Source organism: Panthera tigris, chromosome B3, assembly GCF_018350195.1.
Source record: "Panthera tigris isolate Pti1 chromosome B3, P.tigris_Pti1_mat1.1, whole genome shotgun sequence".
NCBI lineage: Eukaryota > Metazoa > Chordata > Mammalia > Carnivora > Felidae > Panthera > Panthera tigris.
In genome coordinates, this window is record NC_056665.1 from 143,947,018 (window position 1) to 143,961,407 (window position 14,390).

The window sequence follows — 14,390 nt, forward strand, 5'->3', positions numbered from 1 at the left end:
GGTTACTCGTTACCATGTTACATGTAAATTAACGATAAATTTTCACCCGTCAAAGTGGCAAAGGGCGCCGACCACACGCTGTGGCAGAACCGGCTGGCACGGAGCTCTTCCGCAGTGCGTCTGCCAGCATCTGGCGCAAGTCTACTCCTAAGATTTTGTTCTACAGAGAAGCGTCGTGCGCCGGACAGAAGGATGACGAAACACCTGGTCGTATGTGACGTGATGCCATTCACTCAGACGCGGCCCCACAAACACACACCCAGCACGGCAGCGGGCCCGAGCGCCGAGGCCCAGGCCCCACCTCTATCATCCAGAAAGAGGGAGGGCAGGAACACTACCGAAGATCAGACCGGCGGGCGCACAGGAAGCGCCGGACCAGGCCCCACAGGGGCACGTGCTCCCTGCCAGCAGGCTCTTTAGAATCCCCGGAGCCCTGTTCGCTACCGTGACGGCATTTGTCGCCAAGACGCGGAGGGGGTGATTTCCGCCGTCTACGCTATGCACTTTTGTGCTGTTTTTCTGGTAAGGCTAAGCTAACTTCCAAGTGAAAACAATCATCTCTATTCTGGGAAAGTTCTTTAAAAACCATGGCTTGCCCTGATTGGGAGTTACATGGCAGACCACCCACCATGTTCGTGTTCACGGGCCCCCAACACGAAGAGTTGCCGGGGGACGGGGCTGAGGGCCGGTCAGCGGAGAGAAGCTCACTTGCGGGGTGCGGGTGACAGACTGGGGAAGGAGGCGGTGAGCACACGGCCGCAGGGTGGGAGCGGCATGAGGACACATGTGACTAAGGGAAACAGGTGACAAAACAGGAAGCGGAAGAGCAATGGGAAAACGAACAAGAAATGGAGGCGAGGCCGACGGGAGGCAAGGTCAAGGGGGGGAAAGGCACAGCTGGAAAGGGAAAAGGAAGCCGGGTCAAGGAGGTGGAAGAGTGCTACGCGCGGGCGCCTGGCCTGGTCCGGACAAGTAATCTCCGGGAAGCAGACTCGAGAAGAGCAGCTGTGGTCACACCGATGAATCCAGACCCACAGGTAGAAGAGCCCAACGGGCCCCCGCCCCCCGCCATCCCGAGGCCACACCCGGCACAGCCCCGTGGAGGCCCGCCTCCCCGGGGCCCTGCCCCGAACACCGCCACTCCAGCTCGCCACTCCAGCTCGCAGCTCTCTCTCCCCCCCCACGCCCACACCTCCACCCGCAAATCTCTGCTCCTGTCTGGCGGCCAGCAGCCTGCTCCAACCCTATCGTCTCCTCCCCAAAGACGCGGACAGCTTCCCAGCAGCCCTCCCGCCTCCGGGCCCCTGCCTCGGGACTCGAACAAACAGGACGTGGAGACGCAACATCTTACTTCGTGGTTCATGATCTTTCCGTAGGTCTCCACGAGGGACTCTGCGTAGAAGGGCGTCTCTCCATACAGCATCTCGTACATGCAGACGCCCAGAGACCACCAGTCACACTCGGGGCCGTACTTGCCCATGCCGTCCTCCATGGCCTGCAGGATCTCCGGCGAGATGTAGTCAGGAGTGCCCACGGCCACAGAGGACTGGACCTTGAAGGAGAGGGGGTGTTGGAGGGAAATCCTGGGGCAGCTCCGATTCCAAATTCCCAACTACTCCCTCTAAAACACTGATAGCAAATGATGAAATCATCGTGGAATAAAACTAGCACACGAGCATGATTTAAAACCCTAGTAATTAAAAATTCACTGCAAATGAATGCTCTCCTGCAGCAGTAAACGTGAGGCAGTTTCCAGAACGTGTGAGATGGCCTCGCATGCCTGGTCTCCCCTTGCCCGCATGCCCGGCACAGCCCCCAGAGGGCACTGTGGTCCCTCAAGGGGTGGCATTTCCCACATCCTCTGTCACTGCCCAAAGTGCGGTCCAGAAGCCACGTGTGTTCAGGCCAACCCTTCGCAAACTTCCGTGTGCATACAGGCCACCCGGGCTCTTGTGAAACAGAAATTCTAGGGTGGGGCCCAAGACACTGAATGTCTGTTTCCACAGCCGCTAAGGCTGCTCCCCCAGGGCCTACCCTTCCATCTCCCAAATGGGAACATCTGGAAATAGTCCAGGCACTGGCTGGGTACTCAGGAATTCTCCAGATGGGGAACCAGGAGGCTCAGGCCTCTACAAGGGAAAGGACAGTTCCTCAGCCACTGACGTTAGCAGGAACAGGCTTGACGTGGGGCCATCGCTCCGGAAAGCCGTGGCCAGCGACGGCAGTGAGCGTCGTGAGAAAACAAGGGGGCAGCGGGGCAGCTGAGGAACCAGACTGGTCTTGGAGTGCATGGAGAACAAAGTCCGTTAGACTGAGGGAGCAACCGTAACAGAAGGCCTGGCCCAGGAAGGCCAGACAGACTCTCCCTCAGGTCATGTCTGAGGAGGGGCCAAGGGATACGAGCGGCACCCGGGTCAGACTGGACCGCGGGGAGGTCGGCCTCCGTCACGTGACCAGACTCAGTTCCCCGCTCGGCTGCCCGGCTGCAGGAACCGTACGGTGGACAGTGGGGAGACCGGCGTGAGGTGGCAGCACGGGAAGGGTGAGGGGACGTGCAGGCAGGAAAGGGAACCAACGCTCGAGCTCAGTCCGAGACCACCACGCTTGTCGTCGGAAGGCTGGATTTGAGGGCAGCACCAATCTCAACTAAGCAACACGTGGTCAAGACTGGGGAAATGAGAGACTGATTTGGTGGGAAGAAAGAGAGTAACCCTAGTATCAAGGATCCCTGTTTCTAGATGGACATCACCCACAGAGAGAAAAGCCCTGCCTGACAGGAAGTTGCCCGCCCGCACAAAGAAATGAGGAGTCGCTAACACAGTCAACGTCTGAGCGCCTGACCGGCCCGCACCAGACGTTTCAAGAAAGGACCGAGGGGGCCTGCGTGTCGCTGCGGCAATGGCGTGCTCAGCCACCTCGCCACGTGAGGAAAGGGACGACCCCCAACTTAGAAGGCACACGTACTACTGCTGAGACATGGACATCAAAACTGAGGTTTTCAACTTAATTAGAAAATTTAAACTGTCCCCCAAATGTGAATCTTTTTAATTCACATTCATAAACTTGGTTTCTTAATTGGATCTCAAATTGAAATGTTAAGTCCCTTCTAATACAAGCAAAACCCAGAACCAAATGAAAAATCTCCAACAGAAATACCTACAGTTCCATCGTCACTCATCTTCAAACAGGATCCAAAGTCGGCCAGGCGGATGTGACCGTTCACGTCCAAAAGGACATTGTCAGGTTTAATGTCTCTGTGAGTAAAACAGATCAGTGAGTCAACCATTTCCACGCCACACATTAGGCAGGTCAAAGCCTGTCACCAGTGGCGTACCCGCCGAGGAAATGCTAATGCCATTCAGGACAGCTGTCGCAATCTTGGGAAAACGTCTCTCCGTGGCACTCTACTCGCACATGCGTACGGAGGGGCAGTCACCACCACTACCGCTCACTCCTGTGCGTGAGCTAATCCCCAGTCAATCCCACGACACACCACCGCACAGCTGACCATGTTCCCACCGCACAGCTGACCATGCTTCCCGAGTGTCTCCTTCGTGCCCGGTGCTGTGCTTGACCCCAGGTCTACGACAGTAACCAGACCCCACAGCCCCTGCCATCACGAAACTTCCACCAGCTGAGAGGGCAGAAAATGAACGTGTGAATGCACGAACACGCACGTGGTCTCAGTCGGCACCAGGGTCTGACGCCCACGATAAGCGCTGGGAAGAAACCAGAAGCAGCAGAAAACGGGGCAAAGGGTGTCTGAGCACAGACGCGATGAGAGCAAGAGACAGGTGAGGCTCTGGGGCAAGACCACGGCAGGCCAACAGCCCCCCACGTACCCCACGCTGTATCTGGCGGACAAAGACCCGGGGGCTGAAGACCTAAGCCATCTGTCCAGCTGTCAGCAGCAAGTTCATGGCAGGAAGGTAGGTCCACGGCCGACCTGCCGCTCTGTGGACTTGCAAACGTGGGGCCCCTGGGGAGGCGGACGGCCTTTAAAGCACAAGCTCTCCTTCCTGATCAAACAAGTCCATGTGACTGGACGGCACAAAAGGGAACAGACGTCGGGAGGAAAGGCAGATGTTCGCCAAGAGGAGCTCAGGTATGTGCTCACACGACAGAACACCACACCTGAGCTACTCCCAACATCAGGGACGCATCTCACAAACAAAGGTGAGAAGACGACGACAATTCTTACCCAAAGAAAGATCCACGAAGCAAAAGAAACTAGCGCAGCACCCCAAACCGAAATAAAGAGGAAAAACAAAGCAAACCCTCAAGGAGTCAGAAAAATAAAAAATTAAGAACGGAACCAGACAAAAGCAGGAAGAAATGAAGAGATTTAACTCGAGGAAGAAACAGAAGACAAAATCTTATCAGGAATGGTGACTAAATTATAAGATGCCCATAGGAGAACAAATTCCAGTAAAAATCTAATGAAAGGGCACTGAAGAAAGGGAGGGAAAGATCTAGAGGAATGAAAACAGATGCCACATACAAATAACTGGAGTCCCCAAAGAAATTGAAAGAATAAAAGAATAAAACGTAATATTTGAATCTACAATCTGAGAGAACCTTCCAGAAATTAAAAAAAAAAAAAAAAGGGGACTGCATTACAGACTGATGGGCCCATCAAATTAAAAATTTTCCCATGTCCTGTTTCTTGGAGCCAACCTGATACTAAAGTTCACATGGATCAATTAATGCGTGAGGACAGCTAGAAAAGCCCTGGAGAGAAAGAAAGGGGTCTGATGGGGGAACTAGTCCGACACGGCTTCTGCCTCCAAAATCAAAGCGGTACGGCCCTGGTGCACAGACAGACAGACAGACAGACGACAGGACAGAACGTCACGGGGAGTGAGTGCGTGATAAAGATGTCATCTCGCCTCACTGGGGCAAAGACACACTTCCTAAGCGAGCTGGTCTTGGGACAACAGGAGGGCCTCCTAAAGATAAAATCAGACCCGCTCCACAACCACGGCGGCCACCGGCCTGCCCCGGGCTACCTTCGTCACATTCCTCTGCTTCATCCTGCATCTCTCCCGCGCAGCTTTCTATTTGCTCCGGTTTTGGTTTTTGTTCTCTGGATATTCCTTCTCTTAAAACTGCACTGTTCTGACTTTGTTTCTGAGCTGCACTCTCCGTTCTCTCTGGGGACGTCATGTCCTCGAAGGCAAGTGACTCTGTCACTCTTCGTTTCTGCCTCTGCTGTGATCTGGGGCTGACCGCTCCAGGAGGGGCCGTACCCGCCTGTTGTGCCGTGCTCCCTGGTCCCGGCTGCCCACCGCTTCCCACGCTGCCAAAGCCAGGGAGCAGCTGCTCTGCCTGCCTGCAGCAGCCCGGCCGGAGGGCGGTGGGCACGGCCCGAGTCCCCGCGGCCCACATCCAGCCACAGAAAAGGCCCCACAGCTGTAGCGCAGGGTCTGAGTCCTGCTTCTTAAATCCAGCAGGGACACGGCTGCTGTGCTGACGACACACACTCATTTCCGGCCCCGTCGAATGCTGCTTGGACCCACAGCGAATCTACCACCTGCGGCTGGGGCAGGACTGACTTCCTACCAAACCTGGCTTTGTAGCCTTTCTAGCAAAAATGCAAGCTTTCGGTTTTCAGACCGGGTCGTTCAAGTGCTAAGTCTGAATACTGAGTTGACGGGGGAGGGCGGTTAATCACACATTTCATTCTCCTACTATGTCTGGAGATCAAATGACAGAGTGAAGCTTCTACATAGCTAATTAAGAAAATAAGGGAAAAGCTTTCTAATTAGGGAAAACAGAGAGAGAATAAACCACTGAAAAAGTGGTCAGATTAATTTCCCTGGAGATCGGTGACAAATACAAAGACATTTAGCTCTGGTATGAATTAGTCAAATTTCTGTCAGAATATAAAATCGAATGTTGAAAACAACTATAGTAACTGTTAGAAAAGCAAGCACAGCGACATTAAAGAATCCATGAAAAAAGAGAAAATGCCCTAAAAGAAGTGAAGGTTCTTTGGGAGCCGCGCCCTCTGCTTACTCTGTGATACCTGGACCCACAGGGCAGTGCCCTGGGCAGGGGCACGTGGCCCCCGCGCCTCAGTTTCCCCACTGAGCAGTGAGGTACGACTCACGGCGAGACCTGAAGGGCTGTTCTTGTGACACCCCGTGCCGTGGCCACCCTTGCAGCAGGAGCTGTGTCTGCTCAGGAAAACCTCCTGACGGGCAGCAGAGGCCGGGCCCCGGGCGAGGCGGCAGCGGGGCCCGATGTGACGCCAGGGGGATCGCGGTGGCCGTGAGCCTCCCAACAGAGGACGGTGATGCCCTCACAGTCCCGAGGAAGGTGATTTCCAATCTGAAATTCTTACTAGATCATCCCTCAGTCACACATGTGGATGGAATTAAGATGCTGATCTCAAAACCATGATCTCACAAGCCACCTTGATCCAGAAACTACAGACAATCCATGCTACCAAATCAAAAGAATAGACCAAGAAAGGAAGATGTGTCACTTGGACAGCAAGGGATCCAATCCCGGGAGACGGGACGGGAGCGTCTCCGGGGAAAGAACTCTCAGAACGCTGGCAGAGGCACCCAGGGCAGAAGGGAGCGGGAAAGAAGGAAGCAGTGGTGCCAAGAAAAATGAGGCCTATGCTACCTGATATGCCTGTGTGCACAGAGCTTTGTAATTCAGCACAGGGGACGACTAGCCAGTTTGGGGTAACCAGTGACGGCTGCCACGGAAAAGCCCGCCAGTGAAGACTCAGGGCCATTGCCACCCCCAGAGGAAACGACTTATGGAAGTGTAAATGCGGGAACCGCCAGGCTCATCTGTCACACTCACACAGGTGTTCCACGATGAACCTGACAGGGATTGAACCAACAGTTATCGCTCAGGAACTGGGACGCTGTGGGAGGGAGGTCTGAGAGTGTGTGTGGGAGAGGGCTGAGAGAGAGAGCTACTTCTGGAAAGAGTAAACCGCATCTTAACAGATGTGATCTGACTCTCCCTCCTCTGCAAAAAAGAAAATGGCGAGAGAAGCTGGTTAGTTAGGAATATGAGGCAAATGGCGCAAGAAACAGTGTAAAAAGCCGACAAGCTACCTGCGGCCAGTGGAATCCGGGCAGGGCAGGAGACGCGTGCTTTCTCTTAAGCCCTGTAGCGCTACCTGACTTGAAAAAACCGTTACCATGAACGTATTTGATAAAAATGATTAAAATAAACAGCCAACCCCACAGGACGAACTCGCTGTCTTAAGCAGCAGAAAGACACAGAGGTGGCGCCCGCGCAGGATGCAGGGTGGGCCCGCAGCGCGCCCGGGGGGGCTGGAGGCACACGGCCACACAGAACCAGTTATTCTCGCTCGAGGTGCTATGCTGAGCCCCTCTCCCCAACCCAGTCCTCCTCTGTGAGTGCCATGATGGGGGCCGTGCACCAGGGAAGGTGTTGTGGCTGAGACGGCAGACAGTCAGGGAACCCGTGAACTAGGGGGCGGGCACCCCAGGGAGGAGGGATCAGCAGCGGGAGGATGAGCTGATGTCAGCAAAACACCTAAAGACAAGGCGGCTCTGGGGGACCCGCGCTCGAGCATCCTCATCGTCACAGTAACGCTGGGACCTGCTGGTGCCAGGCGCTGGGGCGGCCCAGGGTCTGCGAACCGCGTGGCCTCTCTGGACGGCCTGGAGCCTCCGACAGAGTCTCGGGGCCCCGAAAGGGCATCTTCACGTATTCAATGCCGTTCCCATAAAACACAAAAGGTGCGTACCTGTGCACGTAGTGAAGCTGATGGATGGAATCGATGGCCAACACCATTTCACCGATGTAGAATCTTGCCATATCTTCTGGAAGCTTGTCTTCGAATTTACTGAGCAGGGTCAGTAAATCACCACCCACGTAGTAATCCATGACTAAGTACTACAGGTGGGAAGAGGTGGGAGAGAACAGAACATTCAGTCAGCGTGGGGCCTGACAACGAAAGGCCGAAGTTCTACCACGGAAGTCCTCTGGCTCTTCCAGTCTGGAGCGGTGGCTTCCGAGCTGCTCCTGTGTCATCCAGGATTTCCCCACTCGGTACCTTCCTGCACCATATACTGTCGTACTTTCAGTTAGGCATCTGACGGGGAACAAATTTCAGGAACAACAGCGCAGAGGATGGGGGCCGAGAGCAGGGCAGGAGAGGGGCTGGGAGGCCAGGACGTGGTCCTGGAAGGAGAGGAGGGTGACAGGCACCGGGGAGTACTATGTGGAGGCAGAGGCCAGACCACGGGCTGGCGGGCGTGCGGGGCGAAGGGAGAAGTTCTCCGGCCCCTAAGAAAGCGGTAGGAGTAAGTCAAGCACCCATCTAGCCGAGGCTCAACGGTTTCCATGCTTGCCTAGAATTCTAAACAGAAAAATGAAAATGCTTTACAGCAGCACTGAATATGATCGATAGGCTCCTGGAGAACTGTAAGGAATCCCTAAGAAAGTAAACTAAGGGGCCATGAGGCAGAAACTTACTTTTAGAGTAAGAACCAGACCAATTATTTCCTCTGTCATGAAACACAGGGATTCTAAGTCAACAAGGCAACACCCTTCTAGTCACTGGAGAAACAGGTTTAATTTTTAGGACACGCCAAGTTTAGATGCCTCCAACAGGAGTAACAACGAGAATGGGCTCTGTGGGGCAGCCCAATGACTCCACATGAGGAAGGAGGCCTGACGCGGCCTGCCCCGCTCTCCAGGCCTGCTTCTCCACCACCCCACAAAGGCAGAAACTGCCGGGGTCCCAGAGAGAAGGAACCTGCCCGACAGCACCACTCAGGGGCGGCAGAGACAGCAGCCAGCCACGGGCCTGCGAACCCCAGTACCAGGGCCCAGGTTCACACACTAGAAAGCCCGGAGCCCCTGCCTTCCTTCTTGATTTTCACTGTACCTCTATTTGTGCAACTCCAAACATTCAAGAAGATGCCTTCTTGGCTGCGATTCCTAACTGACCATCTTCTATCAGACATTTCAGACTGCAAGACACTATGCTGACTTCAGGAAAGATTAAACAAAATATGTTGTTTTCCTTCTGTACAGATCTGCGCCTGAACTCCTCGGAAATGGACCTGAGATGGTCGCCTCTGAGCGGGGGTGATGTGCACTCGGCGGTCCTGAGCACCACCTTCCGTCACACGCTTGGACAAGTGGCTACGTCCCCTCCCGCTCCAGATGCCCCATTTAAAACGTGGTGACAACCTTCAGGGCCTAAGGCACGGGGTCCCTGGGGAGACGGAGCTAACCCACGCGCCCCTGCTCGATAAACACAACGGTCCCTCTGTAGATATAAACATGTATGTTGTAAATTCTAAATAAACAGTGTAACAAACCATGTTACCTAATTCTGGACATTCAAAACTGATGGATGTCTTTGACGTGGGAAAGAGACGGTTGTAAGATGAATAAAAGAGACCCTATGTCCCTCTTGCTGTAGGAACGGAGCACAGAAGTGCGGGTGAGCTCAGGGAGATCGAGCTCAGGTCCCTGGCCCGAGGCTGTGCAGACCTTCGAAGCCCCTGCGGCCACCGCTGGGGCTGCGCAGGCAGGAGGAGCCGGGCAGAGACCAGCTTCTCCAAGGACGGTGCTTGCCCCGCACACCCAGAGCTCCACGTGAGGACCTTTTTAGGTTTAGGCAAACCTTCGGTCACACCGTCACTCTGGAATTAAGAGCAGCTGAGGGCAAAGGTCTGGCTTCTTTTCCCTTGTGAGCCGCTGTTTTGTGTCTGTTTTACAGGCATCTACGCTCACCTCGGGGCACACGTGTCAATCGCACAGCGGACTGACTGGTCAAGACTGAAAGCCCCCACTTAGGTCGGAAGGAACATATAACAAGAGTCCCCCCAAAACCCACGTCAGAAGACCTCAGCGAGCCCAGCTCGTTCGGGGAGGACTGCACAGCAGCAGTGTCCTCGGACAGCGTCAGGCATCGTGGGTGACACGATTACCCACTCAGCGCCAAAGGCTGAGCCACTGTGGGTCCTCGCGGCCCTCTCTCTTCAAACATAATCCAAGATGGAAAATGTCTCGAAGCCCCAGTTTATTTAAATGTAATAAACCCGGGGAACAAAACTAATCAGGTTATCTCGTGATGAGAATTGTCTGCCTTCAAAAAACCCCACCCAGTTACTACCTTAAAGCAACCCCTTCGTTCTCTCCGAGCACATATAAACACTGTCAATTCCAAACCGCCTTGTTCGGTTTTTAGTAGCAGCACAAAGGAACCAACCAATTTCACCCACATGCCATTTGACAGACCCTTGAAGCGCCTGAGACCCAGACATACCAGGTAGTTTTCGTCCTGAAAGGCGTAGTGCAGAGTAGTGATCCACTGGCAGTCGCCGTTCACCAGCACGTCGCGCTCTTCTCGGAAACAAGCAGTCTGTGAAGAATCAGGGGGAGAGTCGGTCTGTGCCCGTCCAAGGAGTACGGTCCTGAACAGAGGGGCCCCTGCCGTGACAGGCTCTGGAGACGCATCACCTGCCTCCCAGGCTGCAGGAAGCTCGGCCTCCCTCACTCACCTGGAACCAGACGCACCCTCGCCTCCCCCAGGCCCTTCCTGCAGCGAGGCTTCGGAGAGCTCACTTCCTCAGGACGGGCCCGGCCCCTGCCCCTTCCACACACGCCACCTCTGCAGCCGACAAAGGAGAGTCGGCCCTGCTCCCAGGTGGATCTCAGCAACACTCTCCTAGGTGGGCCCCTCCCACCCAGCACTGCCCGACCTCTCTGGACCAGACCGGCTTCCTCTCGATAGCCTGGGATGTGGCCGCCCCGCGTCTGCCCCTCGCTGTCACACACCTACAGTCTAGCAGCCACGTGGCTGGCAGGAAAGGGCACACACCTGCTCACTGAGCTGAGCGCTGGAAAGTGATTTAATCACGGTAACTGGTGCCATGGTCATAACAGGATTCTGTGAAGAAGTATGGTCTGCAGCATACAGGTAAAAGGCTGTCTTTTAGGCTGTTACGGTTTATTTTTTTTTAAGAGCTTTATTACACAGGTGGTACCTAGATTTAAAAGTGACCAGGTATTTTGGCATAATCATAATAAAACTTTCTCTTTGTTGATCACCTAAGATTTTAACTCCCTCTAGATCTGAAACTTGCGAAGCTTAACAAAGTTATGGGCACTTAACAAAGTGCCCATGACAGTGGCACTGATGGGAGCCCTTGGTCCACAAGGCACTGGGGAGTCCTACCTGCTCTCTCATGAGACTCACAGTGACCTCTGGAACTTGTTTTGTCCTATGAGCTTTGTATTCTAAACTTGTTTTTAAAATTTTTTATTTCGAAAAAAAATGACTGAAGTAGATGTGCCCCAATTCTACTAATTAAAAGCAGATAAAACAACTCAAATGGACCAGCAATCAGCTTACAATGTCCAAATGTGCAGAGACCAATGCTATGCCCCCCAGCCCGCGGCCCCCCAGCCCACAGGGCCTGGCGCAGGGCAGCTGCAAGGAAGCCCCAGGGCTGGGGCTCCACGTTCTCAAGGGTCTACCCATCCACATTTAGAATAAAAGCCATTCTTAAACTCGGGGTCACCAGCATGATGACCCACAGACAGGAAATATATGTATTATTCAGCAGTTTTGTTTTGAGAACTTTCAGTACTTTTTTAATGAGCAAAACAGATGAGCTAGAAAGCACAGCACGACCCACAAAGTTATGAATTCACAGCTTAGTGACTTTTCCACTGCCCCCTCTTGTTGACGTCATGCTTTCAAAGATTAATTTAGTGTTCACAATAAACTTATTAGGAATAAAAAGATAAATCACTTTAACCCTGTTATATCAATATTATTAAGTTTTTATATGTATCACACACACACACACACACACACACACACACACACACACACATATATCCCATGACATGTACCCTGGGATAATCGTAATAATTAGCAGACATCCTTGGACTTTTCCGACTATGCCAATTAGGTAGGATCTCTGTAACCAGATTTAAATTTCATAATTTCAGAATGTACTCACCATGACATTTGGGTAAATACTAACTAGTTATGGTAAGGTGAGAATCACCTCTCCCCAACCTTGGGACTTTTAAACATACACACACACACAGACACACACACCGGTCTGGAGGCTGACACTGAACAACCAATCACTCCTCTAAAAATACAAACTTAAATGAATTTGCTACTAGCCTTTATTTCCCTGCTTATTCCTCCCCCAAACTCTTATACACCACCAGCTACCCTGTTCCCACGGAAGAGTCACTCCAGCGATTTCCCTTGACCCCCAGAGCGCGGACGGTGCCACGAAGGGCTGCTGAGGCCGAGGCACGGCCACCGCGGTGCCACCTGAGGCAGAGTCCCCAGGCCCAGGTGACCACAAACACAGCGATGCTTCAGTTAACCAGCCTGCATTCATCCAGCAGAGGCCCGGTGCTGGGCACCACGGTGGGAAGGAGGAGGGTAGGGACGGGGAAGGAGAACAGGCCGTGACGGACAGGTAGGACGCACTGAGGATACTGAGTGAGAACGCCCACCCACCAAGCTGACGACAACCTGAGCTCAGGGGAGGGATCTGACCAGAACAGACGTTTGTACTGGTATCTGCCCAAGTGGCATCATCATCCCAGGGAAGAACTACCGAGCACAGGAAAGGCCACCTAAAATTACAAGGAAGGTTCAGAGTGACACGACAAGAGACGCCAGAAACCAGAGAAGCAGTTTCCGGAGGAGGAGGTGGCTAATCCCAGGGGCGCTCAGTCCCGAGGTGAGCTTGCTTCACAGCTGGGGCAGCGGAGGTGGCGCTGAGGGCGTTCAGCCTGGGGGAGCCCAGTGAGAGGACACAGGGTAAGTGACAGAGCCTTGGAAAGGAAGGATGCTTGGCTCCCTGACACAAAGTGGAGGACCACAGAAGATGGGGGGTGAAGGCAGACCGGGGGTGAGTCTGGTAGGACCAGAGGAAGAGCTCGGGCTGGCCCAGCAGCCTCACCGACTCCATCGGGGGCCGGAGCGGCCAGGGTCGGGACCGTGAAACAGGCCCCAGAGGGAGGGACACCGAAGTAAGGAAAAGCGCGTCTAGACCTGCCAAGCAGTGACCACCTACTTCTGCTTACGATCTCCGTCCTCCCTCTGGGAGGGCGTACACAGACATCTCTGTGCTTACGCAGGCTCCAGATCCAGTAATGCCTTGTGAACAGGAAGCAGAGCTGAGATAAATGCCCAGAGTTCCCGCAAAGGTTTTGATTGGTCCTTACAGTGAGCAGCCCTCGGCCGGCGGGGGGGGGGGGGGGGCGCGGCTCTGGCGCAGAGAGGAGAGAGGAGTGCGCAGAGAGGCGTGCGCGCCGGGAGGGGCGGAGACGGTGGCGACAAGACACAGGTCACTCTTGTCAAGGAGGGAGGGGGGAGGCCCAGCTCTGCGAGGACTGTGGTGGGGACCCAGCACATGCCCCTCACAACCCCCTTCTCCTGTTACTCTTTACTACTCCACGCTTACCTCTGCTCTTTTAAGCATTTCCCACTTGTTGAGGATTTTCATCGCATAAATTCGCTCAGTGTTCTTCATTTTGACAACAGCAACCTGGAACACAAACAGGAGTTTAACAAAAACGTAGCTGAAGGAACCAAAAGCCAGCACACGTTGTCACGTAACTACAGTGACATCTCAAGTGCCCGGAGAAATGAAACCCTGGAAAACGAGCTGCTGAGGAGACACAAGTTCTTCACGTAAATGCAGATCCGTCCTGCTAAGCATCGAACCTTGCCGTTCGCCACACCACAACGTGCATGTCCCTGCTCAGTTCCAAGAACTTCCGTGGTAGGCGGTGGGCGCACAGCGGGGCTGGCCGCCCTGGGCGAGCCTGGGACACGTGCCTGGGACTTTCACCATAAAAACTTTAAAATCCACTCACTGCTGCTCCCAACCTTTCCTCCCCGTGTTCAAGGGTTCCGTCCCCACGCTCCTGCCACCTGCCCCACTGGTGCTACATCTACCTCCTCCTCCCACCGCCGGCCTGGACATGCCAGCTCTTGCCTCTGCGATCTGTTCCTCAAGGGGCACTGAGTGCCGGCGTGGGCTCTGGAGTGGGACCTGGGCAAATCCTCTTCTTTGTGCCTCGGTTTCTACAACTAGAAAAGGGGTAATAGCAGTACTGGCCCCAGACTGCTATGAGGACAAACCAGCGAACACACCTAAATGCACTTCGAACGGGGTTAGGCATATAGCGGGCACTCGGCATGTTGGCTGGCAGCCACGTTCTTCAAGGTACAATTCAAATGCCACCTCTTGCAGGAAGTCCTACTGGATTTCCCAGTCCCTGCCAAATCTCAGACGCGCTCTGACATCACTTACCAATACCAGAGGTGATGCCTGCGCCAGCACACGGCACATTCTACCCTGCAAAAATCATTCACTGGCCTAAGTCCC

General features: G+C 54.1%; 1 protein-coding gene across 1 annotated transcript in view; it reads right to left on the reverse strand.

The window, feature by feature from the left end:
- Positions 1-14,390, reverse strand: part of CDC42BPB (CDC42 binding protein kinase beta) — a 102,177-nt gene that overhangs the window by 42,713 nt on the left and 45,074 nt on the right. The window contains 5 exon segments of the mRNA XM_042990640.1: positions 1,352-1,552; positions 3,161-3,254; positions 7,745-7,893; positions 10,283-10,378; positions 13,461-13,544. Coding sequence (XP_042846574.1) covers positions 1,352-1,552; positions 3,161-3,254; positions 7,745-7,893; positions 10,283-10,378; positions 13,461-13,544 — 624 coding nt within the window.